Source organism: Panthera uncia, chromosome C2 (assembly GCF_023721935.1).
Source record: "Panthera uncia isolate 11264 chromosome C2, Puncia_PCG_1.0, whole genome shotgun sequence".
NCBI classification, from domain to species: domain Eukaryota; kingdom Metazoa; phylum Chordata; class Mammalia; order Carnivora; family Felidae; genus Panthera; species Panthera uncia.
In genome coordinates, this window is record NC_064810.1 from 10,909,454 (window position 1) to 10,936,986 (window position 27,533).

The 27,533-nt window shown below is 46.6% G+C and overlaps 1 protein-coding gene across 2 annotated transcripts in view; it reads right to left on the reverse strand.

Moving 5' to 3' along the window:
- The window catches only part of ITSN1 (intersectin 1), a 219,303-nt gene that overhangs the window by 41,985 nt on the left and 149,785 nt on the right, over positions 1-27,533 (reverse strand). The window contains exons 21-29 of one of the 2 annotated variants that reach the window (XM_049629271.1): positions 25,616-25,775; positions 22,019-22,224; positions 21,147-21,229; positions 17,131-17,297; positions 13,821-13,866; positions 11,371-11,492; positions 8,139-8,256; positions 6,305-6,496; positions 4,413-5,932 (exon numbers count right to left, since the gene is read on the reverse strand). In XM_049629271.1, the coding sequence (XP_049485228.1) occupies positions 5,931-5,932; positions 6,305-6,496; positions 8,139-8,256; positions 11,371-11,492; positions 13,821-13,866; positions 17,131-17,297; positions 21,147-21,229; positions 22,019-22,224; positions 25,616-25,775 (1,096 nt within the window). In that variant the 3' untranslated portion in view covers positions 4,413-5,930. Of the gene's footprint in view, positions 1-4,412; positions 5,933-6,304; positions 6,497-8,138; positions 8,257-11,370; positions 11,493-13,820; positions 13,867-17,130; positions 17,298-21,146; positions 21,230-22,018; positions 22,225-25,615; positions 25,776-27,533 lie in introns of those variants that run through there. The other variant, XM_049629272.1, reaches the window with a different exon arrangement.

Below are 27,533 nucleotides of genomic sequence, written 5' to 3' on the forward strand. Positions count from 1 at the left end.
GGGGGGGGGGGGGGGGGGGGGGGGGGGGGGGGTAGGGGGGTGGCATCTCTCTGCATGCACATGTGCGCGTGCGCCCACCCCTCCCGCCCCTAGACCTCCCCCCACTTTCCTGGTGGGGCCTGGAGTGCGGCGGGTGGACCTGTTGAGCTCGAGTGTGTGTGACAGGGGACCAAGAAGGGAGGGGGCAGCACAGGACGGAGAAGGGGAAGAAACCAGGGGAATCAAGTCGTTCAACGGAGTGAAAACTGGCTCCTTGATGAAAAACGTTAGATAAAGTGCTTTTGCCCCTTGTAGGTCACTCGGGAGCAACTACACGAAGAGGAGGATCTGCCCAACTTTAAAAAACGACGGGCAGAGTCAAGGGGACACTTCCTCTTTCGAGGCTTGCAACATCACCCTGACCTCAGGTGCGGGGCAGATGTGGGAACCGCAGCGGTCCGCCTCCGCCAGAATCTTCTACAGCGTGATGGGTCTGTTTTCACCACCCCACCCAATATTACCAAGCTAAAGACAGAGGCGCGCGCGCGCGCACACTCACACACACACACACACACACACACACACACACACACACACAGCCTGTTGACAACGTAAAACAATAACCTGGTAGTTTCTGAGAGGTAGTGTGTGTTTAACAGCAAGTTGCCCTGGTATAATTTTGTAGCTGATTTTCACTTTTGACAAACAAAACCTTTTAATTTTTTTGTGAATCAAATCCTATCATTTAAAAATGACCGGGGAGGGGCATCTGGGTGGCTCAGTTAAACATGGGGCTCTTGATTTCAAGCCAGGTCACGGTCTCCTGGCTCTTGAGATGGAGCCCCAAGCCCTGACAGTGTAGATCCTTCTTGGGATTTTCTCTCTCCCTCTCTCTCTCTCTCCCTGCTCCTCCCCTGTTTGTGATCTCTCTTTCTCTCTCAAAATAAATAAACATTTAAAAAATAATAAAAATTAAAATGTCCAGGGAGTTTTTAAAGAACTTCCTTGGGGCGCCTGGTTGGCACAGTCATTTAAGCATCTGACTCTTGATTTTGGCTCAGGTCATGACCTCACAGTTAGCTCGAGCCCCATACTAGGCTCCACACTGACAGTGCAGAGCCTGCTTGGGATTCTCTATCCTTCTCTCTGTCCTTCCCATGCACTCTCTTTCTGTCAAAATAAACTTTAAAAGATAGTAAAAAAAAAAAAAAAAAAAAAGAACTTTCCCCCGAGTGGCAATGGAACCCTTTGAGATGGAATAACTACACACCAGGAAACATTCTGGAAACCTGGCTTTTTGTGTGTGGAATTTTCTTAAAGAAAAGCCCAAGAGAATTCTGGCCGAAGTGAAATAGTGAAATATTCACATACAGCTATGGTGATCTTTGACCTTATTATGTTCCCCTATCCCACCAGATCCAAAATATCAGACACTTTGAAGACTTGGGTTGTTTTTTGTTTTTTGTTTTTTTCCTGTGCATTTTGGGGCCACTGGCAGTCAATGTAGTTTTTCATAAAAATTCTCTTGGGTGTTTTGGAACTAAAAGAAATGAATAGGATTAACGTATACTTTTGCTAGAAGAAAAAAATGAATATTCACTCTCAGGAATTAATTTTCAATTTGCCAGGAAGCAGGGCTGTGATTTGTTGGGCCCGTTCCCCAACTGTGATCTGGGTGGCTGCCTCCCCGACCCCGTGCCAGGGGTAGACCTGGCCCAGAGGAAGGTTGCCACACCCTGGCATCTCTGGTCCTTGGCCTCCTTCACGGACCAGATGAGCAACAGACCCCAGGAGCAGCCCCTCCCAAGAACACAGTTGCTGTTGGGAAACTCACAGCTCAAGGAAAGGGGCCTGCAAATGTACCTCGGTATCCTCTTGGGGGGTGATGTGATGTGCCTGGAATGGAACCCCCAGTGCCTCTTCCTCGTGTATGAATTGCTCAACCCACTCGTTCAAACAGGCATTTCTGAGTACTTAACCTACTATGTGCCAAGGTGGGCATATAGCATATTGAGCAACAGAAACTGCGGTTTTATAGGTGAGAGGTGGGAATATTGGTGATTCCATGTTTTAACCTACTACTGAGAGGGTTTTCTTAAGCTGGTATTACCAGGGTTTTCTTCGGATGGGATCAAAGAAGGCATAGAGAGAGAGCCCAGTTGCCATCTGCTTATGGGAGTCTGGATCTGCCCAGTTCCCTTCCAGAAACAGGGCAAACACCAGTTTCTGCCATATGTGTAACGGTGTAATATTTTTTACTTTACAAAGGGAAGAATCCTTCCTTTACATCAGCTTCTCCAGGACACCCTTTTTACGCAGAGGCAGTCCAGGCTCTGGCCCGCTGGCCGCCACTCTGTTCCCTCTCTGCAGCTCTCTGGGCCCTGTTCTGCAGTGCAGAGAGGCAGCTGGCCTTAGGAAGGCAACTCAAAACTGCAAAAGGAGGGTGATCTCATTTGTACACGTCTTGTCCATATGGCGCTGTACCCACAGATCAGTTGCAGATACATTCACATGACAAATTGGCACCAATTATGAAATTAAATGATTTAATGACCAGCTGTTTTTGTTAAACGACTAAAAAAAAAAAAAAATCTGACATCTTTAAACTCTGGGGCCAAAGGAGATACCTAGCATCACTTTGCTAACTTAATTAAAAGATGCTTTTTCTCTCCTATTCAACTTCCTGTTAAGCAGATTTTCTGAGAACAGGACTAAAAGTACTTTAGTACCAAACTGCATACAATGGGGAATAGCCAAGAAGAGTACGATCAAGTCTAAAATATAGAACCAAGATTCTGGGACACTTTTTACACCACAGATACAGAGCATGAACTTATTACGTGATTAAGTTTACTCAACAGTAGTTACGGAACAAAAGCAGCGACTACCAGCAAGGCACCTATGTTAGCCGTGAACAACCAGGTGAACATTAGCCACGGTGGCCAGTGGGTGGGACTGGGGTTTCTCAACCTTGGTACTGGCGACATCTGAGTCCGGATAATTCTCCGTGGTGGGGGTGGTCCTGTGCCCTGCAGTGCAGTTCACAGCATCCCTGGTCTGCACCCACTAGATGCCGGTAGCATTCCCCCTGGTTGAGAAGTGGATCAGATGGACACTCTATAATCAAATGCAAACCAAATGGTTTGAGGGGGAAAGAGCATGTCCTGGGGAACAACCTGTGTCCGTTCACAGACCAGAAGGGAGCCTGGAGGAATGATCTATAGAGAGGGGATTGTAGAGAGAGTTACAGAGTGCACAGCAGTACCCACCTTGACAATGTGTCGCTTCAACCAAACTCAAGGCTGGAGGAGAAACATTGGCTTATATGGGGGAAGGGGTCCTGGGCAAGAGATGGGGCTTGCTGTCTTGATCCTTGCTCCACAAGTGGGGGGCAGGGACAGAGATCTCTCCACCCACCTCCTGGCCTTTGCACGTCCTGACATCTGTGCCTAGAACAGCCACTTCTCTTTCCGGCTTCATCTGGCCCCTAGTTCTTTCAGGTCTCAGGTTAAATATGACTTCCTGCTGGGAGGGTTCTCTGACCCTCTCCCTGCTGCCGCCCTGCCCGCCCCAACTGGATGTCCTGCTCAGTGGTGCCTTGCAACCATACTTCCAGCACAGGACTTATCACCTTATCACACACAGCCCACATATATTTACATGTACTGCGGTAGTTTGGTTTTCTGCTGGCTCTTCCCATTAGAACACAGACTCCATGAGGACAGGGACCCTGTCTCCAGTAGTGACTGAACAGCACACTCTCCCCAGAGTCCCGTAGGATGCCGGACACGTGATGGATCCCTCCCCCGCAAAATAGAAACCATTGTTCAAATGAAGGGCCGAGGAGGGTCGCTAAGCGAAGTTCATGATCGGAAGCAAGTGCATGGTCATCAGAGCAAAGTTTCTTCAACACATACACTGGTTTATTTCTGCAAGGGCGACAAGACTGGCGTGTGCGAGGCAGAAACGGATGTGCGAGGCAGAAACGGATGGCGGGGAGCAGTATGGAAGCCGTGAAAGTTTCCATCTCCACCCACACGTTCTCTGGATGTTCATCAGACACTTATTACGATACATCTTTCAGAGAAATGTTTTGTACCGAGTCCAGTCACACACCTGTCAATGTATCAAGGACGTGCACCAAAAGCCCGAAGAGACAGTTAACCGCTCAGCTGCGCGGTAGTTCTAGTCTTCAAAACCCGTCTTGTAAGGGGCCATCCTCTACTCCTTGATCAGGGAGGAGCGGATAGCAAGGTGGGGGCGGGGGGGGGGGGGCGGTCAAAGAAGACTCCGTGAGGAGCGGATGGCGTCTGCATCTCAAAGCCCAAGCGTCCCCATGGACACGTGGGCAGCTGGCCCCGGCTGCCATCTAGTCTGTCTGGTTCCCCGTCACCACTGCCAGGTTCCAACATCAAAACACAGAGACATTTCCGTCTAACTTTTGTATGAAGAATTTAATTATCTATACACGTAACTAATCCAAAAGGTGGTATTACAGTTGTTAAAGCCGCAGGTTTATGTATTTATATATCTTACATTCATATCCATGAAAATACTGGAGCGCAAGGGAACGAGGGGAAGCAGCCCCCATTCTCCGCGCCGTGTGAGTGCGGGAGGGGCTCTGCACAGACGCCCCCGAGGGAGGCGTGAAAACAGAAGGTGACTTCAGGTTACAAAGGCATTAGTGGAACCGCGAGACTGTGCTGAGGCTCCCCCCACCCGGTGTCCTGTGCTGTCAGCAGCGGGCATTTTTATTGAGAGCTTCCAACTAGTGTTTAAAAGACACACATGGCTTCAGCTACAACACATCTAACACATACACGGACCATGAGCTCCATTTCGTATTAATCTGCAGAAATCCCACAGTCTAGTTAAAAAAAATGTAAACATTGGAAATTAATTGCAGGGAGACTTCTATACATTCTTTCTTGTCAAGAAAATTACGTGTTCAAAATCGGTCATTCCGTGAAAAGTAACTGGAATAAAAACTTCATGTAACAGAGACTAAGGAGAGATTGTAGATACTGTTGATCGTGACAACCTCAGCGGCGTCGTCTACTGATTTTACGGTATGAAAACACGCAAGATTAAAAACCCCAAACAGAAAACACCAACTCAACCAGATAAATCTGAGACCGAACAAAAAAACACAGGTGCTTTCTCCTGTGGCTACAAGGTCACTGTGCAAAATCAGATTAATGCAATATGATTAGAGCATCGTACAAGGTGGTAGCTTTCGCCATGGGAAGAACTAAGTTCTTATGTACAGGATGTATTATTACATGCTCGGCAGGGTACATCTGATACACACGAACAAGCGCCAAACACCTTCCGTTTAATTGGGGTCGTTCTACACGGCTTTAAAACAGATACACTGAATTCCTCTGCTTCCACAGCAGGGGGCGGGGGAAACCCAAACTACACAATGTCGTTGGTAACACTGGACAAAATGAACAAAGAAAATACATCAAGTCTCAGATTTATGGACATTTGGAACATTTTTTTTTTCCATAGCACACGCAGAATTCCTTGATAGTGGGTCTTTTTGCAAAACCAAAATGGCAAAGGAGTAATTTATTGATTTTTATTAAAAGGCTAGAATATATCTTTAAAAACACTTTTAAAACTATCGAAAGCACCTGTGCAAAGGTGGGGGGGAAGTCAATTCGAGTCACTAGGAAAGCCACAAAAGGACCCACTACCCTGTGTAATTTTGTAAGGTTTGCTTCTATCTCTGCAAGTCATAACTCGACATTGTCATCACGTGCAACTAAGGTAAAATGAGGTAAACTGCTCTGCAGTGAGTTCTTCTACTCAGAAGGCAGTAGGTGATCATGCTGGAAGTCACATGATCAAGGCTGCATCTCCCATCATCCCTCTGGGCAGTGATATGGGATAGTGGGTCTCTTTGAGGACTTTCAAGCCTGAGGGGGGGATGGACAACATATGATTCCTAGAAAAAGGAGGAAAACAACACATAAGCAAAACAAAACAATGAGCAAAATTCAAGCTAGGAAAATGAGTCAGGCATGTCAACAGCATGGTGCCAAAATGATCAAAAAAAAAAAAAAAAAAGGAAAAAGGGGGGAGGGGAGGGAGGGGACATGCTACAGAAGGAATGAAAAAAAAAAAACCAAAAGAAAAGAAAACAACCCCACAAGATAAAAGTCTTGCATTACAGAAGGTCTTCAAAGAGACTGTTGCGAATGCAGCAATGGTCTAGCTTTACGTTCTGCAAACAAAGCTCAGCAGAATCAGAGCAATGCTGCATGTTTTACCATAAGGAACCAGACAGGAGAGACAACGGAGCCGCTCAGGCACTTACATTGCTGGCTTGGGTCCATGTCTGTGGTCAGCTTCACGTAGTTGGAGGGGAAGAGCCCCACTTGTCCATTGACTTCTCCTTTCCACCAGTCGGGGTCCTCCTTGTTGAGGACGTTGATGATCTGGCCCTTGTTGAAGGCCAGTTCATCGTCGTTCTGGGCGATGTAGTCGTACATGCCGATCACCTGGCACACTGCGGAAGACACAGGGTCAGGTGAGAGCTGCCCGGCCGAGAGGCACGCGGAAGGGGCCACTTGGGGTCATCAGATATGCCCACCTGTTAGTGCTGTTCTTTCGGGACAGGGCAGAGCGAGGGCAGCAGAGGAAGATGGGTTAAAAACCAAGACGACAGCAAAATTTCACATGGAGTCTTTAGTTTGTATAAACCCTTCCTCTTTCTCATGTGGACTTGTCAGCAGAAAATTTACACTGATGACTGAACGCCCATGGAATCATTTCTATTTGAGCGGAGGGGAACTGCTTAAAAATGCTGACTCTGGAAGCCGGGTCAGCCGTGCATCCCGTGCATCCTGGGGACTTTGCTACAGTTCTCTGCTTCCTTTCTTGCTTCTTCTTTTGTCTTTTTAAGGTGGAAGGTAATTATCATCTGATCTCCCCACAAACCCAAATCTTCCTGAACAGTAAAAATCCGTGTTTTATTCTGCTCTATCTTTGTGTCTCAAACTTTTGTCTCAGAGGAGAAATTTCCACATTCAAGAATAATTTTTCTTGTCTCTTTTTCCCTCCAACCTATGGGAGGTTAAACTGCCTTCGTTTCCTGGCATTATCACACTTTAGATAAGACCATACGGTGAGGTCGTGCCCCTAATTAATCTTTCTTAACCAACCTGTATATGGGTGTAGGTTTTTCAAATTCTCCAGCTAACTGAATCGCTTCAGCAAATCCTTTCTGTGGGTTTCAACCAACCTGATGAGAGGGAACTGCCAGGCATCCCCCCAAGGCGGGGAGGGTGGGGGGATCCAGCTGGCACCACACCCCTCCGCCCACACGAGGCCACAGCTCAGGCAGAGAGGCCCAGCTGGGGCTGGGCACAGTCCCGGTTTGCCAATCCTTTCGTTTCTTGCAAAGGCTGCCAAGTGTGAATCTGATTTCACCGGGATGTATGGCAAGGACACGAATGAAAATTCTACATTTTCCACAAATGCCACCCAAGAACTGGTAGCTTTAAAGACCTAAGGCAGAATCCTGCTCCCCTGACCTCACCCGCCTCAAATATTACCAAAGCATCTAATTTGGTCTCTTCAGGCAGAAAATAGCCAACCGGCTCAGCCGCAGCGCCCTCTGTTCTTTTGAGTCCTTTAGGAGAGTGTGTGCAACATCCTGCCCAGTAAGCGAAGCCCCTCTGTTCACAGGAAATGTCACAGGGGAGTTATTTTAGTCTTCAGTGAACAGCATATTACAACCAACAGAACCCCGTGGCCTCCAGCTCTATCTCCTGACCTATTTAGACCCCAGCCATTTATGTTTAGGAGCTCCCTTTTGTCCCCTCACCCCCTCGCCCAAATCCCAAATTAAATAGTTGGAAGGAAATCAAGAGAAAAATCTGGCTTTAATGCCGCAGCATTCATGGCTGCTTTAGGAAGAGGGTTCCAACAAGGGCCCTGTTGTACCCAGAACAGCAAAGCTGCTTAGATACTTGGTCCTTTTGAAAAACATATTCCAGATCACATTAGTTGGGTATCAGTCCCGGCAAGCACAGGAAGTGCTTACAGCAGATGTGAGAAACAATCTAAGATACTTCAGGAGAAAACCGACTGGAAAGACCAACGTGACCTGCAGGCCATCTTCCAAATAGAGATCGTAAACCACCTACCTGCCGGTAACGCCGTCGGCTTCGGTGGCTCCGTTGGAGTGATTTTGCTCGTCCCAGGGCTTAAAAGTTTTACATAATTAGCGGGGAACCAGCCTATCTGGCGCTTTTTCCCACGTGCCTAGTAAGAAAATAATTACATCAAAATGTTTAAGAGGTTCATGATCCTTCGTGATGAAGTTTTTGCTATGCAACAGAGCACTTGTACAGTTTATAGAAAACTGCAAACCAAGTGGCATTAACACAGTAGAATCTCTCACTTACTTACTAGATTATGCAACGAAAACCCCGTAGCTCAAACTCAAATTGTGGCAGTCATTGGTCAGCAAAGCCTGGAGTGTTTCTGCACGGGCTGGGCTGTGTGGATCGCAATTCTGTGTGATGTGGTATGTCCTAGCTAGAACCCTTGCTCGGGCAGCGCCGGCTCTGATGTGTTAATTTCAGGTAATGTAGAGATTATGGCGAATGCCAACATGACATACGGATTTCACAGGAATGAAAGTAGTAACAATCATAAAACACTACTAATCACAGCAGGCCACACTTACTGGTGCTTTTGCTGAGTCACGTCCTGCACTGAGCAGGTTACGTGTATGTATCTGCACAATGCCGGAAGGGAGAATCCTAATACTTCTCCCATTTCCCAGATAAAGAAAGTGAGGCCCAGAAAAGTTAAGTGAGTTTTGGCGTCATAAGCTAGTTAGTGGTAAGTCCCTATTTACCCTCACGCCTCATTCTTCTGGACGATACAAGATAACATACTGTAATATTTACAGGACATAAAGAGTCTCAACTTGACATTGTTTTCAAAGACCGTCAGGCCTCCGTGACGGCTACAGCCATTCCCAGTGCCATTCTTTTCTCCTTCGCTTCCATCTGATTCAACACAAGACCCGTTTAATGAGTGTTTACATGCTGGGTGTTGTCGGAAAGGGATAGCCTATGACATGGAGGAACGGATAATAAAGGTGGTGAGCTGAGACCTGCAATTTCTGACTCACTCTGTGAGATGGAAGAGTCTAGTTGAGAATCTTGAGCAGTGCTATGACCACGCAACTACACCAATGGCAACAGAGAACTCAAACTGGTTTACCCGTGTGCACACGTGCATGCACACACGCGCTGTATCTCTAGAAAGCAAGACTCTGGTAAAAGCAGTTGCTTTTGGAGCACGTGGGCGGCTCAGTCAGTTAAGTGCCCGACTTCAACTCAGATCATGATCTCATAGTCCGTGGGTTCGAGCCCCACATCGGACTCTGTGCTGGCAGCTCAGAACCTGGGGCCTGCTTCGGGTTCTGTGTCTCCCTCTCTCTGCCTCTCCCCTGCTCACGCTCTCTCTCAAAAATAAATAAGCATTAAAAAAAAGAAAAAAAGCAGTTGCTTTTGAGGATGGGGTGGGCGGGAGACATTTTGCATCCCCTTTTGCTCACTGCTGCATTTTACTTATTTTTTATTACTTTTTCAACATTTTATTTTTAAGTAATCTCTACGCCTACCTTGGGGCTCAAACCCACAACCCCGAGATTGAGAGTCACATGCTCCACTGACTGAGCCGGCCGGGCGACCCTCACTTTTGAATTTTCAGCCATGTGAATATATTACCTATTCCCAAAATAAGAAAATGAAGCTAAGAGATAAGAAAGCTTCCTCCACCTTAACTCTGCCCTCCCACCTGCCAATTTATTAAGAGGGATACATCTGGGTTACTTGTAGAACGCAGATCAAATTTCCCTTTCCTTGTGCTCTGATAGACTTCATGCCCTTGGCTGAAGGGCTAAAGCTTTTATTTTTACAGGGAATCCGCCCACGACGGCAGCCTCTCATTTGCAAGCCCCCACGTGTTCATCTGTCCAGTACCCGCCACATGGCTTGCAACGACTCTGCCATGCCCCTGCAGCTTCACAAGGACGGAACACAGAGCTCACTGGCAATTTCTTCATGTGTGTATCCAGTCAAAGTGCCAGAAGCCCTCCGTGCACGGCAATTCACCCACTTTACTGTGGATTGCCAGAACGGTTCAAAACTCTCTTCTGAGCAAGGTGCTAGGAATGTGAGGATGAAAAACTATGGTTACCGCTTTCAGAAAGCTGATAACCTACATGCAGACGTGAGAAATGTGTGTGAAAAGCTAAGTAATGACATCAACATCAGTATTAAATACCAAGAGTGGTGCGGGCATCGGGACCCCACCATCATTCAGGGGAAGAAGAGGTTGCTGCTGGTGGGATGGCCACAAAGCTTCTGGGGGAGGTGGGATATGGCAAGCTCTGGCGGGTTGGGGGAGGGCTGGGAGACAACCACGGGTGGGGCACGTTACTCTCAGTGAGGCTAAGAGAGTCTAGGGGAGTCACCTGTTTTCAAGAGAGCAAACCACCAAATGAAATGGGGCTGGAACGGAGATGTCGCCGATGGTTGGGAAGATGAATAGGGGAGCGGCTGAGAAGGGAAGAGGAGCACCTGGGGGCAGCCTGAGGCGACACCAGCACAACAGTACAAAGAGGAGTGGGTCCCGAGACCCCAGAGGTCAAGGTCAGATTCCTGAGCCTGTAAGGTCAGTGTGGTCAGCCCTGCTGGACGGGTTTTATGGCTGCCCACCAGCCAGCTGCCCGAGACGAGTTTAACCTCTGGCTCTACTCCAGGCAAGCTTTTCATTCCACCCAAGACACGTTTCTCTAGTCCTCTGGCTCACCCCGCACTCTGCTGGCACTTGATTTCTTAACTTGCTGCCCCATATGCACAGCTCACCACAATATACAGACCTTGCCCTCCCTGGCCTTGACAAAACGGTGAATTGAAGACACAGGCACACGCGCGCACACACACACACACACGGGTCTAAATACGTTGTGTTGTACAGATGTGGCTTTCGTATCACACCTTATACTGCTACCGATGATGAGCTCTGCTTCTATAATGCCATGACACTTGAGATGTCACTGCAGGCGTCCCTCATCATGATTTCTCATGCTACCAACCCTCACTATCTGAACTCAGGGGTCAAGACAAATTTGGATAAGTCTTTCAATGAATCCTTAGCTCTCACAACTCTGCCACTGGCTGTCCGAAGCTCAGAAAACAAACACATAGGTTCCGATGGTGTGCACTCTCCCGACATCCACACGCAGGACGAGGCGGTGCGGGGTTAGCTGTCCTTGGCGATGAAATTGTATCCCTTTGAGATTTTGCACATTCAACTTTGGACGGAGGATTTTAAACACAAGGAAAAGACACTAACTTGCAGCTCTCCTTCCCACCATCCACCTGGGTTCTTTTTTCGGATCAAAATCAGCTGACCAGGGGCCAGGGTGAGCTGCTCCGGACCCGTGGCAGTGTAGCAGGCAATCACCTGTGCGATTTCTGGAAAACAAGACCAAACAGCGCAGCGCAGCGTTATGGTCAGAAGAAGAGCTCCTAGGAAGACACAGCCACCTCCCGGGTTCACAGATTAACATCATCAAAGCCACTGCACTGGGCTGGCTTTCTACTAAATGAAGATGGCCCACTCAGTCACCCCCCATTCCATGACCTCCAATCCAAAGGCAGCAATCCAGGACTCGGGTGGCCTTTTGGTGCTGCTGTAGGACTTCCTCATCATCTCTCAGAACTCACTGACCAACTTCCCTCCGCGAACCCCACTCCTGTGCCCAATTCCGGCACCTTCTGTCCCAGCCCCGCCCGCAATTACTGCGAATGCCCTGTCGCCAGCAGCTGGGCCTTCCTTCCTCCCCAGCCCGCCTTCCACCCCGTAGCACACAGTTCACTCGAGGGTTGTTAAGTGAATGAAGGAACTCACGTGGAGCTTTCCCACCGGCCAAGTAAGTAAACAGAGAAATCCTATTTTCTCCAGAAACTTTTGGGAGCGTGGCACTAGCTGATTTACATGTTGTGGCTTTAGACGCTCAGCCCCACCCACGTGACCATTTTCTTTGTGGCTCACATTTTGAGGGTGATCCCTGAATATCAGGTAGGAATCATGTCAATGTGCGTTTATTTCTTTTTATTTCGAGTTAGAAAAAAAAAAAGGATCTGGCGTTAAGAGGGGAATTTTATGAATAAACAGTTCAGCACGGAAAAAAAAAACAAAAAACAAAAAACGTAAACAGTTCTGTACTTTCCCTGAATGTTAAAAATCTCATGGGGAAAATTCCAGCAGCACCACAGACCAGGCTCTGAAGAGTACATTTCTACTGGCACAGGAGGTCGAGTACGAAAAGACAAAATCCTTCTCTGACTAAATTCTGGCGTATCCACAGTGACTGCTTTCGGAACTTCTCGAAGCAGTGAGGAACAAACTGTTCTATTCCTCTGTGCTCTCTCCCCGTCATAACAGATCTTGACAGAAAGAAGGAATGAGGTAAAGAAAGACAGAAAGAAAGGCAAGAGGTAAAAACGCTCCCCCTCTGACAGGTATTTCCCCCTTCTCTAAAAGGCACAGTAGCAACAAGCCCTCCATGACCCTGTTCTGCCACCAGCCTCCGGCCACCATGCTAGGAGCACCAGGCTGTCAGGGGGCAGGTCTGGCCCTGCCAGATGCTTCAGGGAGATCAGGGGAAGCAAGACGGAGGCCAGCTTACACACCTTGGCCCCAGCCCTCGCTGGGAAATCTGTGCTGGGGTAAGAATTCTCCCATAACTCACCAAGGACTAGCTGTAGATTCCAAGAGTTTTTGGTTTGGAGAGAGTCCCAATTAGTGTCCTATTTGGCCTCAGATTTTCCCGCTCCTCAAAGGACCTGGCATGCACAGCCAGCAATCTGCCCCAGCATTCTTTTCTGTCTTTTGTGTCCCTGAGCAGCTCGTTGGTTTTAGGATAACGTTAAGCCCATCTGGACCCTTTGGAACGGCAATCCAAAAGGTAAAACACTCACAGTTAAAACACAGATTTGACTCAGGTGTTCCAGTATCTGGAGTCTGACTAAAATCCTAAGGCAACTTGAGAGCCCACTTTTCCGGGTAAACCTGTCTGGGGCGGACCACGACACGCAGAAGCACCAGATCCCCTCAGCCTGGCAGGAACTCTTCAACCCACCATTTCCTACAGAACCTCACGGCAAAAACGCCCAGATGACCTAAGTGAGGAAGGCGTGCCATACAAACCGTATTATTTCACATCTGTTTCTTTCTCCTCTCTTTCACGGTGCTCTTTGTAGCACATGTGAGTTTGTTTACATAAACTAAAGTCCTGAGTTCGGAGGGATGGCTATAATTTTGTGCCTTCAATGTGTACCTGAGGCAAAGCAACCCATGGGCTTCCAAATTAAAGGGACCTGTGCTTTGCTGCTCTTTGACTCTTCTCCACTACTTATGTCGTGGGACGGATTGTGCTGTCAGGAGAGGAAAAGAGTGTCCTGGACCTACCAAGAGGGTGATGAAGCAGCGGCTGAGCCCAAATCGTACAGCTCCATGAATTACAACTTCCCACCACACTGCCTGACTTACTTCTTCACAACCCAAGAACGTTCTGTCTAGCAATGTCCCTGCTCCCCATGTGTGAAGCAATAGCCATACTGCATAACCGTGTATACGTTATTAACGGATTTCAAGAAAAGGATCTACCCCAACCACTCCTTGGAAAGGTCCTTCTGTCTTTCTTTTTAGGCTTCTGGCCTCTAATGAACAAAGATGCAGGAGAAACTGTCAATTACATTCAAAACATTGAAAAAGAAGCATCAGGGTTTGTAACTTACCAGGTTTTTTTCCTAAACTCCCTGTTTTCCCAGCAGTTCCAGAGCCCTTAAAACAGAGCAAAAGGTCTCATTTGCATACTGCAGAGTTTTGGTCATGCAACTTAAAAAACGATCAACGATGACACAAGCCCGCTCGAGCCCCTAAAGCCCCCTGTTCATTCTGGGGAAACACAGCAGCACTGTATCTCCTGACATCAGATGGGTACCAGGAAACCATGGGACAAAATAAGTACTTTAAAACACACAGCTTTTACCCTCTTCTTTAGGGAAAAGGGAGCAAAGTATGTGGCACTGTAGGATCCCAGTGGGCTCAAGTTCTGTCTGTATATAGCATACTGTCCCTGGGTCAAACCAAACAGGGGGTGCCAGGCGAGGAAGACTGTTAGTCTGTGGTCCTAAACACTGAGCTCCTGCTTGTATTCAAATGGTTATTCAATATTTCACACACAAAAACTATACGGGCTGTGAACATCTAGGAGCCCGAAATCCAGATTTGCTACATAAAATATTAATATTTTGCCACATTTTTTAGAGGTTTCTTTTTTTAACAACGGAAACAGTACAGTGGCAATTCAAACACACCTTCCCCCATCCCACTGACATCTTTATCCAAAGAGGCAGCCCCTTTCCTGTGTATCCCTTCCGCTCAAATCTTACACTGCTTAACACTGAAATTCCTCTATCAATGCTGGATGTACAATCCATAGAAACAGACCATACTTTTTTTTTTTTTTTGCAACTACTAATTGTTCCAAAAGTGCTCTGGGGTTGAATTCCTTTATGGATACTCATGGAATTTTAAACCAGCTGAACAAGCCAACAGAGACCTCGAGTCAGGACAGGGGCCAGACTGTAATCTGTCATTACAAAGTGCTTTATTCTGAATTGATTTGCATCCTCGAGTCCCTATCTGCCAGTAAATTAAGTTTTCCAATCAAAACAAAACAAAACAAAACAAAACAAAACAAAAGGCTTAATAAAGTAAATGACAGTTACTGTAAGAATAAAAACATGTCATTTATCTAACGTATCATAGTCTCTTTATTTGGGTCACTGAAATTTAATAACCATTTACCAGGGAAAGTTTGAGTTACAAGTTTCACACTGATTATGATTTCTGTATTATCAAGATGTATAATACCAATCTCCTTTCCTATTTTTATACGCTGCGTATCAAAATAAAGGAATATTAATGAAATAAGATTCCAAACGACCAGTTACTTTCCCAGTACAGGCTTGTAACACGCTCTCTATAGTCCATAAAAGGAACAATGCAATTGGCAACACCCAATGATAGAGTCCAAGTAGCTTGAGTGTGCTCCCCCACTTTTTTTTAAAGTAGGCTCTCCACCCAACATGGGGCTTGAACTCACGACCCCAAGATCAAGAGCCACTGAGCCAGCCAGGGGCGCCCCAGTGCGCTCCTTGTTTAACATGACAGCCGCACAGAAGCTGAGACAACTCAGGAGATCAGGTTCTGTCCTGGCGCCCCTCAAGAATGCAGGAGAAAAGCCGCCCCAGGCCATGTGCCCCAGCCCTTCCCTTACAGAGAAGGGAAAAGCCAGGATAGGACAGACACTCCCATGCCCAGAGGGCAATTCTGGTATCTGAGGCTGGGTCTGGTTTTAGCAGGAAATTTTCCTTATACACTGAACTCCGTGTCCAAGGAAAATGAAAGAGCTGACTTTTTCGATGTTTTCATCATTATGAAATAATGTAGCTCACTCAATGTTTGTCCAAAATCTTTAGCGCTGTTAGTTCTTCTGTGGCTCATAATTTAAGACTGTGGTTAAAAAGCACCTTACAACTCAGCTTACCTTTAAAAATGTCAGTTTTTTTTTCTTTCACTTATTGATTTCAGATGTTTTTTTTTTTAATAGAAGACTATAATTTATCAAAGTAAAATATAAGTAATGGCTTTTGTCTTTTAATTGAACCAACAGGTAGTCACTTGAAATGTCTTCATGCCTAGTAACAGAAATTGAGTTCAGTTGTACTTTTTCCCCTGTGCCCCTGAAATACCATCTGTAGGATTCTTACTGGATCCAACTGGAAGCCTGGAGAAAAGCCTAACTCTCCCCTCTCCAGGTCTGAGGAGGACAATTCGCTGGCTGTCCTCTTGAACAGAAGTACTGTCTACCTGGCTTCTGCCATATTCTCCAGGGGTAGGCAAATGCCTGCAAACCCCTCCTGGGTGTTTCAATAAGCTGCTTTCAAGACCACAGCAAGAAAAAACAAAACAAAAACAAAAAACCCCAAACAGCAAAAATGACACTCCCTGAAAAAACAAAACTCGAGCAAAATACAAAGTGCTCCTGGGAACTGCAGGGAAGAAGGCCCATGAACAGGCTGCAGTGTGGGGCCAGGCTCCCGGCTTCCAAAGCAGTTGCACACACGGGGCCTGTGGACCAAGCCCGATTTTACACCCAGAGACTGGCATTCAAATGAGAGAGGAACTCTGTCCACTGGCTTACACCTGAGAAAGGAGGTGTGGGGGTGGGGGCAGGGGGTGGGGTGGGGGAAAGCCAGTTCTTGTTGGTTTATTTATGTGCAATGGCTCTCTGTTAAATGAGTACACTGGTTTACCCTGAAATTCTCCACTAACTTGACATTGGCCCCTACAAAGCTAGGCTTCCAGTACTCTGGAGGCCCACCCCATTCCGTTAAACTCGCACCACTTCAAGACCACTTGTTATGCAACTGAATTTTTAGGGCCCCATGTAACAACAATGGGAGCCATTTCTGATTTATAAGGACAACAGCATTTAGAACATATTCAGGCCCTGATCAATGGGTCTGAGACCTTAAGGCTTAGCCAAAAGTGTATCGATCTCTTAGATCTTGTGTCTCCCTAATGTGTAGGCAAAATATAAATTTTGGAAACTCTCTACTGCCCAATGTTCTAGGGCCAGTATCACCCCCATTCTTTTGTTGACATGGGCAAAATACTGCTGTGTGTTTTCCTTCGGGTACCCCAGATCAGTGCTCGTGAAGACCTGATCAAGAATGTTTACTCCAAATCCTAAGTCAGTCACATGTAGGAACAGAGGTGAATACTGAACATTAACCCAGGTGACGCAGACCAGCCTCCTTATATGCAATCTCCACTTAGTCCCAGGGGGTTCTTCCGCTTGTGGGAACCCCGCGGCACCAAATGACAAGTTGAAACAATTACAGGTCACTGTATTTGCTGTCAACGTCCCAGAACTTTAGCAAAACCCATCAACGTGTTCCACCGTCCAATATCGTGACTCCCTGCAAAGAGAATCACCGCACCGAAAGGGGGAGGAAACAGTGAATGTGGGTTTACCTCTGAATCTTTAAGCCTCACATAGTTAGAAGGGAAGACTCCAGACTTGTCGCCCACTGTTCCTGTCCACCAGTCACCATCTTTCTTGGTAACCAAAATCACATCCCCTTGCTGAAAGGTTAAATCGCCTTGCTCAGAACTCTCGTAAGTGTACATGGCAATAAATTCTGGTGGGGAGAAATATTGAGATACGGAGAGAGCTTGATTGTTTACAGAAATCCCAGACAGCTTTGCAAATGCAAGTTTATGAATAAGGAAGTTAGGGTAAGATCCATTCAAGAGAAAGGCTAGTCACAGATAAAACAGAGTTGCAGAATACCCTGGGCTCTAAATTCCCAAGTTGCACATAAAAATTCAGTTAACTGTAGACAGGGAGACAATTCCTGGGAAGACCCAGCCACGGGAACCAAAGAGCCGACCGCATGTTTACCGACACTGAGTACCAAGAGTGAGCTACCATTTGATGTCATGATTTTGAATGAAAATGGTTTTTACGTTTACTTTTAACATTTACTGAGTACCCGTGTCGTGCTGAGTGCTGGTTTAGATGCACCAGCACACCGGATCTTGTACACACATCAAATGTCTGTACTTCCATTTTGAGGGTATCAAGTCACAATTTTGGAAAATTTTTAGATACAGTATATCCTGCATGTAAATTAGACACAGTTCTTTTCATTATTCAAGTGCCCGAGTGAAAACTTATGCCCTTTTGTGCCATACACACAGATGGGAGGAAGCTGTTAAAACACAAAAGAAAAGATGTATACTATTTCGTTAAAAATGGGCACCTACTTGTCATTCAAGTGCATAAACAGGTAGCGGACTGACAGTGAAAGTAATGTCTACTCAATCCCAGAAAACAGGCAAGCCTTTCTGAACGAGCTGAAAATAAATCTCAGTTTCTTACATTTTATGATTCAAGTCTTAAAAAAATAAGAGTCAATGTTCTTTACCCCCTTGAATGTGAAGGGTGTGCATTCCAGAGGAAATTTTTCTTTTTGGAGGACAAACAGTTGATTTTACTAAGGCTTAGAAACCAAATCACACTCTCCGAAAGATCACCAGGCGCAAAATTCTAGACCCTACACTAGGTACAGAGTAAGATTTATAGAAAGACGGACCTAAGTTTCTCGCTTCTACTTTTTTCTTCATCGTATCCTAGGCCTTTTGTGTATGTTTTTAAAGGCTTTTTTTTTTTTTTTTAATCACCTTTTACCCAGAAAGTTCATTTTTATGATGGATGATGCAGGTTTCTCACTAAACCTTCACGTGGAGCCCTTAAATTCACAGCCTACTGTTAATTACTAGGCAGAAATTTAGTATGGAGGAATCCTTTTGGCTAATTATAAGGGCCTCTGCGGGAGGTACTAATGAAAGCTGTAACAAACACAAAAAAACACAAACACCCTAATGCGTGTGCTAACATGGGCAGCTCTACAACGTGGGAGAGCCCTCCAAGGGCGGCCTCAAATTCAGCAGTGCTGACCTGCGACTGCTGGCGAGCACGGACCCCACGGCAGACACAAGGTCATCCAAATGTGCGAGGGAGAACAGAAGACTCTCTGTCTTTAGTCCTCCAGTGCTGCTAACACCCACCTCCACAGTGAAAACGTGGAAAAATGATTTCCCACACACGGAAATCAGAGTCTGGCAGTTTTGCTAAGGACATTCTTTTTTTCACTAATATATTCCTTTTTCTGGTGTCTCAATATTCTGGCCTTTCCCTTTTCATTTTGCTCTGTTCCCTGCTCCTTTGCTCGTGTTTGGCCATGTAAGATAGGATCCCTGGCAAATCCAGACTTTCCCCAGTGATTCTTGCACTGAAAAGTCACTTGCTCAAAAACAGATCTGCATTTTGAAGTCACTTGCAAAATGTTTAAGAAACTTCAGAAGCATGAACTCTGGCTGAACTTGCTGCTGCACTACGGGATACCAAGGAGACTGCAAAGACTGTGGCATTGCTTGCCCTGCTACGTACCCAGGAATCTGAGGCTCCCGCAGGGCTCCGTGAGAGCTGGGAGCCAGGACGGTGGCCACACAGTGGCCCTCAGACCCTCCTCTAGAGACGTTTTAACACAGGGCACTGGCCGTTCCCATGCCGGTATATTCTAAGAGCTGTGCCAATGGACAATCTAACCTGGTTTATGGTTTACTTGAAATGGGATTACGTTTAGTTCAGTATTAATAAGGGGCCCGTTATTATATGTAAATAGCTTTTCTCAGAACTTCAAATGCCAAGTGCTCCCGCATGGCTCCTGAATGCCCTCAGTCTCTCCTAGAATTTCCTAATGCACCTAAGTCACCTCACAAGGGATGTAGTCATTGTCACCTAAGATTAGAATTTCTCTTCTGTTACTCAACTTTAAACGATGTGTTGGCTCACCTGTGACCTATATAGTGGGGCCTCAAGGGATGAGGCCTCTGCACAGGTTTCAAAACAAATCAGCATTCATCAACACTGCTCGTGCATGAGCATGCTTGCTGCATTAAGGGACTCTGTGTTGACCATCCAGAGACTGAAGCAAACAGGAAGTAACAGTAGCAGATACCTACTGACCTTTCTCCTAAATGCTTTACACAAATCGTCTCCTTATCCTGTAATGGTTTCCTACCTGAAGGGGCGGTCCTTACGCCCACTTTACAGATGAGGAAGTGGAGGCAGGACCAAAGTTACATGGCTACTAGGTGAAGAGCCAGGGTATCAACTTTGGCCTTCTGATGAGACTTAACTAGATATAACACACTGAGTTTGGGTGGAATCATGATTTGCTTTATACAATACTGACTGTACATGCTATGTTTAAAAAAGAGCTTTTTTTGCCTTGTTCTGCTCACAGCGGATAAAAAACTCATTAAGATGATTGATAAGAATGTATATGGATAGAACTATGCCAATGATTGTTTTGGTGGAGATGGTGACAAATGGACGCAACAAAATGTTGGATTTATTCAGTAGTAATGAGGTTTTACCGCTATACCTAGAAACTTATAAACATTTTTGCTTCGAAAATTCCCTTTGAAAAAGTAATCGTGTTACCGTGAGTCTGAAATACCACTAAACCTTACCTTGCTGCCTCCACTGAAAAAATTGTTTTAATAACTCTTTTTCACAAGGCAAGCTTTCTAAGGAATGCAACAATCTCATGATGGCAAACAAACTAGAGAGAACGCTCTATCTTCATATAACTTATTCGAGGAACCCATGAAAAATTAGTACGCAACTGGGCAGACATCTGCTAGCTACCAACACTGTTCAGACTTGTGGTGGAAAGCGTGTGAAGCGTGGGCAGCATTCTTCAATGAAGACTACGATAATGGCTACAATGAATGTAGAAAAGACGTAAGATTTTTACCACGAGAGCCTGGATCATGTGGGTTTTGTTCCTTTTAAAATCCATCCCATATATCGGCATATCCAATCCTTAGAATTATTTCATGGGGTAAAGACCAGGAAATAAAGCAACTAATTAATAGTGTAATAAGCCCTCAAGATGAATTTTTTAGGCCTAAATCATCTGGTGTGGATATTTACAAGGAACAGAAAAATTGAACTTCTCGCTTTCATTTGAGGTAGTAGAAGATGGCTTTGAGGTTGCTGTGACAGACAGCTTTCCTTGACTGTGCAGTTACAGTTTTAAAACAAAACATTTATCTACGAGTCAGGGAGGAACAGACTATATCAAGGGCAGCAATGACCACAATTCAGCGACAGAGATGCTCACAAAACTTGATCCCTAGTCGTGCTGATGGGCCTCTTTCAAAAGTCAAAGGGCTCAGAATCAAATAGAATTAGAAGATTCAGTTTTTATGATTAATATATCTGATACTATTTTGAAAGTCCTTTGCTTTTGTAAAGATCTTCACCTTTCATTTTACCTCGGAGTTGAATACATTGAACATAAATTAATGCGATCTATTTTAAAGTAAAATCCAGTCTCTTTCAAACATTTACAGTCTATAGTATGTGATCCCCTCGACCCTTCTAAAGAACATAATTGGACTCAGGTTCTCACCTTCTCCCGAAACGGCTGGCTTGGCTGCTGGAGACGCTACTCTCTTTAGACTAGCGGGACTTTCTGAAGAACCGGAATCGATGCTGAAAGAGGTTGGGGGAGAAAGGAGTTTAATGTTTACCTTCAAAGAAAATCACACAAATGACATTGATTTTCCTTTTTATTTTTCTTTTTAAGCTGTTTAACGTTTAAACTTTGAGCAATCTACAGCTGAGACCGTTGTTCTTGGGCTAAGTTAAAATACACAAGGTGCACAAGGCATGATTCTAGGCTCACATTCTTGTGTTTCAGCACTTGCAAGGCTGGGTGCACAGTCAGGGTATACTGGTCTATTTCAAAGCTTGAATGATAGATGCTTCTCCAATATTTTTACTATTTTTTAAAATCTTCTTAAAGCTCATTATTTGCTTTGAACACCTACATAAACACAATAATTAAACATTCTTTATGTTAAAGGGTCCATGCCATAAGGTTCCTAACAAAAAAAGATAGTTCATTCTTTCCACTGTTTCCCCAAATGCTTTGGGCCTGTGGGTACTCATGTGCACCTGGCCCAGGACTGGGTACTAAGCATGAGGAGAGGCATTATCTGCCAACAAATCCGCAAGAATGTTCAAGGTCTTGGCGTAGAAGTCCCTCTTACAGAAGTCAATGAAAAACGAGACATACAGGCTTCCACAAGGGAAGAAAAAACTGACATTTATCTGTCAAGAGGCTGCCTTCTGTGGCTGCGTACTCTTAACTTTTGCAGTTAAAAGACCCAGAAGACAAAATAACCCCGCAGCCCTATCTGTGAATCTTAACTAATGCAAGCAGTAACTTCATGCCTAACATTGTTTTCATCTAATAGAAGCAGATAAACACACAAATACCTTGTAGATTTCCTTATGGGCCCTGAAATGAGTTTCACGTAAGACTTGGGGAACCAACCCTTCTGACCTTGAACTTCTCCAAACCACCACATGTCTTGCTGTTCCAGGACGGTGATGACATCGTTTTTGTTAAAATTTAAGTGGTTGTCTTTTTTGGCTCTCCAAGGATACAGGGCTTGCGCTTGTAGCCCCTCCACCTTCTCACCCTTGTGTGGAAATACATAAAGGACCTCTCATTACTCTGCGATCTGTTAGCAATTCAGGGCACACGAACACTGGCACGGACGCTCCTTTCCAGGAGGTGTACATGGGCACAGCACACACACAGCCACAAAGGACCCTGCTTCAGTGCCGCATGGGGGCTGGATGCTTCACCGTCTCTTAGTGATCACTTAGTTTCAAAAGGAGAGGCGGAAACCTGCCAACCTACCCCCAAGCCATTGTGTGGCCATCCAGAGGCCCCTAGCTGAACAAGCCAGGAGGTCGTATTTGTTTTGTGGCACCTGGCTGTGTGCCTTTCACATTTGGTTCTATTTTAACCCCCCAAGTTGCCCAGGGCCCCCCTCCCCCATTTCCAATGTTTGGTGAAAGATTAATCAATATCGGAGCAGAAATCTTACAGAGCCTCAAAGGATAATTAACTGATATCTTCGTCTGGGTGGGCACAGGAAAAGATGCCCTGCGTTGGACTGTGCTTGTTTTAGCTCCTTTTTAGAGACGCAGCGGCTTGGCTGGCATAGCTCGACGGTAATCCATCACAAACATCTACACGCAAAGGCCACGTGGGGTTACAAAGATGAATAAAGTGCCACCTCTGCCTCCTCAAAATAATTTAGGGTAAAAGACTTTATTAACCGTAAAGCACTACACTAAAAGGTCAGTATGATATTATTAGCAAAGACGTCACAATTAACGGGAAAGAGAGAGAGATACACACAGGGACGTGTACCACCTGTCAGAATGAAATCGACTACAAAGAGGCTCCAGCTATTCGCTGTGGGAACAGAGAGAAAAGAGGAATGGCTTGTGCCTGAGGGCATCAGGGAACATTTCACAGAGGAGGCAGCACTGGAGTCGGGCCCTGCAGGACGACAAGGATTTTGCGGGCTAGGGCTTCGGAGGAAGAGCGCTCTGGGCCGAGGGCACAGCACGGGCAGAGGCCTCGAGGTGGTACACGGCCAAGGGTCCAGGAAGTGGAGCACCATTCCGGGGTGCGTGCGGCCTAGTTTCATGGAGGGGTGGAGGAGGAGGTGAGGCTGGAAAGGCAGGGTGAGGCATTTATTATCTTTTTAAAAACTGTAACATAAAACCATCACGATATCGTAAGATAACACACACACACACACAAAAAGACGTCAACATTCAATCATCGATGAAAATGGACAGAAATAAGGACAACGCCCAAAGACAGTTCATTCAGAACCAACCTGTACTTGCCTCTAGAGGACACTTTCCTCTCAACACTGCATTGGGATTACGTACAGAGTATTTATGCCAGGTCGAACAGCCCGGGTGTCCATGTTTACCACTTCTATATCCTTGTCTTCCTGGGTCCTCATGATCTTAAACTGATGACATCCCTACCCCTTTCCATCTCCACTGTGCACTCCTTCAAAGCCCATATGTTCTCCACCTCCCATTCTCCTCTCTGGGGCTCGCAGGAACCCCCCCGCCCCCCACCCTAACGGCCTGGCAGCCCGCGGCTCTCTTTGCTGCTGAATCCCTCCAGCCTCCACTCATTTCTGGGCCAAGAAGAGACCCCAGGGTCAGCCATTTTGGCCGGATGGGCCCTCCCTGGAATTTCATAGACTCTCCTCCTGAAACGCCTTCCCTGTCCCTGCCTTGTCAACTTTCCCACGTGGAAATGTCCTAATAACCAGCCTGGGGCCGAACACAGCATGGACTCGGTCCGGCTGGAACCCCAAGCATGTCACTTACCAATTTTGTGACTTGGGACAACTGTTTAATCTCCCTAGGCCTCAGTTTCCACATTATAAAACAGAGACACTTTGGCTTAAGAGAGTTTAATAAATGCATCCCTCGTGTTGCTGTGACAGTAATAACTCCAATAGTAGCAGCTTCTATAACTATCGCTATTTCTGGTCCCAAACTGTGACGTAAGCATCGTTGCAGAAAGTGGAGACGAAGCGCAGAGACGACCAGTTACAGATTCAGGTTCCATCCAGCCAAGCAAACCTTTGCTCTTTGCTCACTTCCAACTGTGTGCGCTCTGCCGGCCCTCAGGGTCCCCTCCCAAGGATGCTGCCACCTGACCTCCTTTCTCTCCTTTCTCTCTCTCTGGCCTCTCCTCCCCCTTCCTCTCCCAGAAGAAGGATCCCGTCTTCTTTCTGCAGCTTGAATGTCATTTCCATCCCACACCATTTCGTTCCTGGCGCTCGTCTCTAGTGCTTCCCTCTCTCCTCGGTGCCCTCCCCCCCTGCCACAGAGCTCCTACTTGCTCCCCCTCCACTCCCCCAGCCCTGTGCCACTGGTTTACCCTCCTCCTTCCCAGGCCACAAGTACACTCCTCTCGCGGAACGCTCTCTGCCCTGATCCTCACCACCCCCCTTTCTGCAAATAGCAGAGCCGGGACAGAAGCACAGGGAAGGAGTGTGTCCAGCCGCGGGCTCCTGCTCCTCTCCCAGGTCGGAGAACACACACGCTCCGCGTATTTTCCATTTACTTGCTCTGTTCTCTCCTTTTTGAAGATCTCGCGCATTTCCTCGGAGCCGACCTATGTTCCAACTGCCTGTCAGACGGGACCACCTGGTGCCCCACTTTCATCTTCAACTTAACACGCCTAAAACCCAACTCCTCCCGCCAACTAAAAACCTCTCTCTGTGCCCTCCTTGCTTGTCTTTGAGGCCAAATCCTTTTCTCGATCTGGACCGCGTTCCTTTCCTTTGGCTCCAACGGGGGCGTGTCTCCATCCTTGGCTGCTGACAGCTCGACGCCCTCGGCTGGAACCTCCCCACAAACCTGCTGTTCTCGTATCAGATACTGTGCCTGACCCCTGACTGCCTGCCAGATGGGCATTTGCTCTGTTTGGTTTGATTATTTATAGACATTTCATTGCTTTAGCTTTATCGTAGTAAGTAAAATACTGCTTTATTGTATTGGGTAGCAATATTCAGAACAACTACTTTATCCTTTCAGAAACACTTTCTTAGCCGAGCATTTAAGAGCTTCCCATTGACTTATAATCAGTCAATGTGTTTTCTGATACTCAGTGGTCTCCCCAAATTGACTGGCCCGTGCTTTTCCCCAAACACTCTCCTCTCCTACTTTAAAGCATCTCCTCACAGCATCTGCTGGCTGCTAGGCCGGCCTGCTCCACTTCCTACTAAAATCGACCCACTGTAAGATGCCACTCAAATGCCACTTCCCCAGCGAAGCTTCCCTGGTCAACCTGTGCAGGAGATCACCCTCCTCTGAACTCTTCTCAGGCCCCTCGATGCTGTCGGGAAAACGTGAACCGAACCCTGCACTGCCAACTGCCCCACGTGCGTACAAACAACCCGGCCAATAAACACTTGCCAAGTGTGCTGCCGCTGTACACAGCATGTATACACACGCACACCCACTGACTGCTCTCACCTGGCCTAACACAGGGGATGGAGACGAGCCCGTGGCCGTGGCTGGAGTGAAGGCTGACCTCTGCCGTAGCTGGCCTGCACTTGGGACGGTGAGTGAGGGCTGGGCTGCCCACGCATCCCAGTTGTCGGTTTCTGGCTTCTCATTCGTGCTGGTGGGCCACCTGGAAGGAAAAGTAGGCCTCTGTGAGAAGTACTTCCTGAGGTGCCAGCTTTTCACCTGCAGCAGATGCAGACGCAGACCCAGTACATTTATGGGGCTTTCTAAAGTTCAGAAACATCTGGGGCACCTGGGTGGCCGAGTCGGCTAAGTGTCAGACTTTGGCTCAGGTGACAATCTCAGAGTGTGTGAGTTCGAGCCTGGCATCGGGCTGTCTCGGCCGTCGGCACACAGGCTGCTTCAGATCCTCTGCCCCCCTCTCTCTCTGCCCCTTACCTGCTCCCCTACATTCTCGCCCTCTCTCAAAAATAAGCAAACACATAAAAAATAAATAGGGGTGCCCGGGTGGCTTAGTCAGTTAAGCATCTGACTTCCACTCGGGTTATGATCTCACAGTTCGTGAGTTTGAGTCCTGCTTTGGGTGAGCTCGAGCCCCAATCTGGGCTCTGCACTCTCACTCACTCTCTCTCTCTCTCTCTCTCTCTCTCTCTCTCTCTGCACCTTGTGGGATTCTTTCAGTCTCACTCTCTGTACCTCGCTCACTCACGCACTCTCTCTAAAATAAACAAACAATTGAATAAATAAATATTCTTAAAAAAAAAAAAAGGTTCAAGAACATGATGGGGAGGAAAGAGCCTTAGACTTGGGTTTGAATCTGAGCTTCACTAGCGATGAACCTCAGGCAAATTATGATAGTTTCTCTGAATCTTCACTTCTCATTGATAAAACGGGAACAACATTCTGCCACTTTGGTTAGTGGTGAGGGTCACATGAAATACGGGATAGCGTCTCTTTGCAACTCTAAAGCACCAGAGAAGCATCCTCACACAACGATCACGGTCATTTGTAGCAACAACAGTGCAATCAGCAAAAAAGAAGTTACACACCACATGCGAACACATGCCAGTCTGGCAGCTGGTGCTTAACTCCGTTTGTCTGTCCTGTCCATCCCGCTGCAAGCACCAGGCCTATGTCGAGCCACCAGGGTAACTGCAGGTGGAATCCTGACAGTGACCAGTTGTGCTGGGTCTCAGGGGCAGTTTTGATTTTGTGAATTTTTTAATGTTAACTATGTGCATCTGTGTGACTGCAGATCCACATGTAATTTACTTTTTACCTCTTTGTAAGACATAAACACGTTTGAAAATCAAAATAATTCCTTTGTTGGACTGCACATCCTGATTCTGGGTTTAGAAAATAAGATGCCCTCTCATGACAGCCGGAGAACCACACAGCACACGTTTATTGAGGAAGACTGTCACAATGACCGATCACAGCAGAACAAAATCCTGGAAAACACGGTATTTATCTTCTACATTAGCCTAAGCTTCAGTTTTAAAAAGTCCGAACTTTTTTTTTTTTTTTAATTTTTTTTAACGTTTTATTTATTTTTGAGACAGAGGGAGACAGAGCATGAACGGGGGAGGGGCAGAGAGAGAGGGAGACACAGAATCGGAAGCAGGCTCCAGGCTCTGAGCCATCAGCCCAGAGCCCGACGCGGGGCTCGAACTCACGGACTGCGAGATCGTGACCTGAGCTGAAGTCGGCCACTTAACCGACTGAGCCACCCAGGCGCCCCAAAAAGTCCGAACTTTTTAACGAGATCAAGAGAGGAATGGAGAGTTTCAACTTGGAACCATGCTAAAGGAAGGCTACTTCTAAGCAGAAACTAGACAGGGAGGACCTTAGCACCTTCAACCTTTTACATGAAAATCGGAGCAGGAAAAACTTGCTTTGTCTTACATCCTTCCTTCCACTTCCT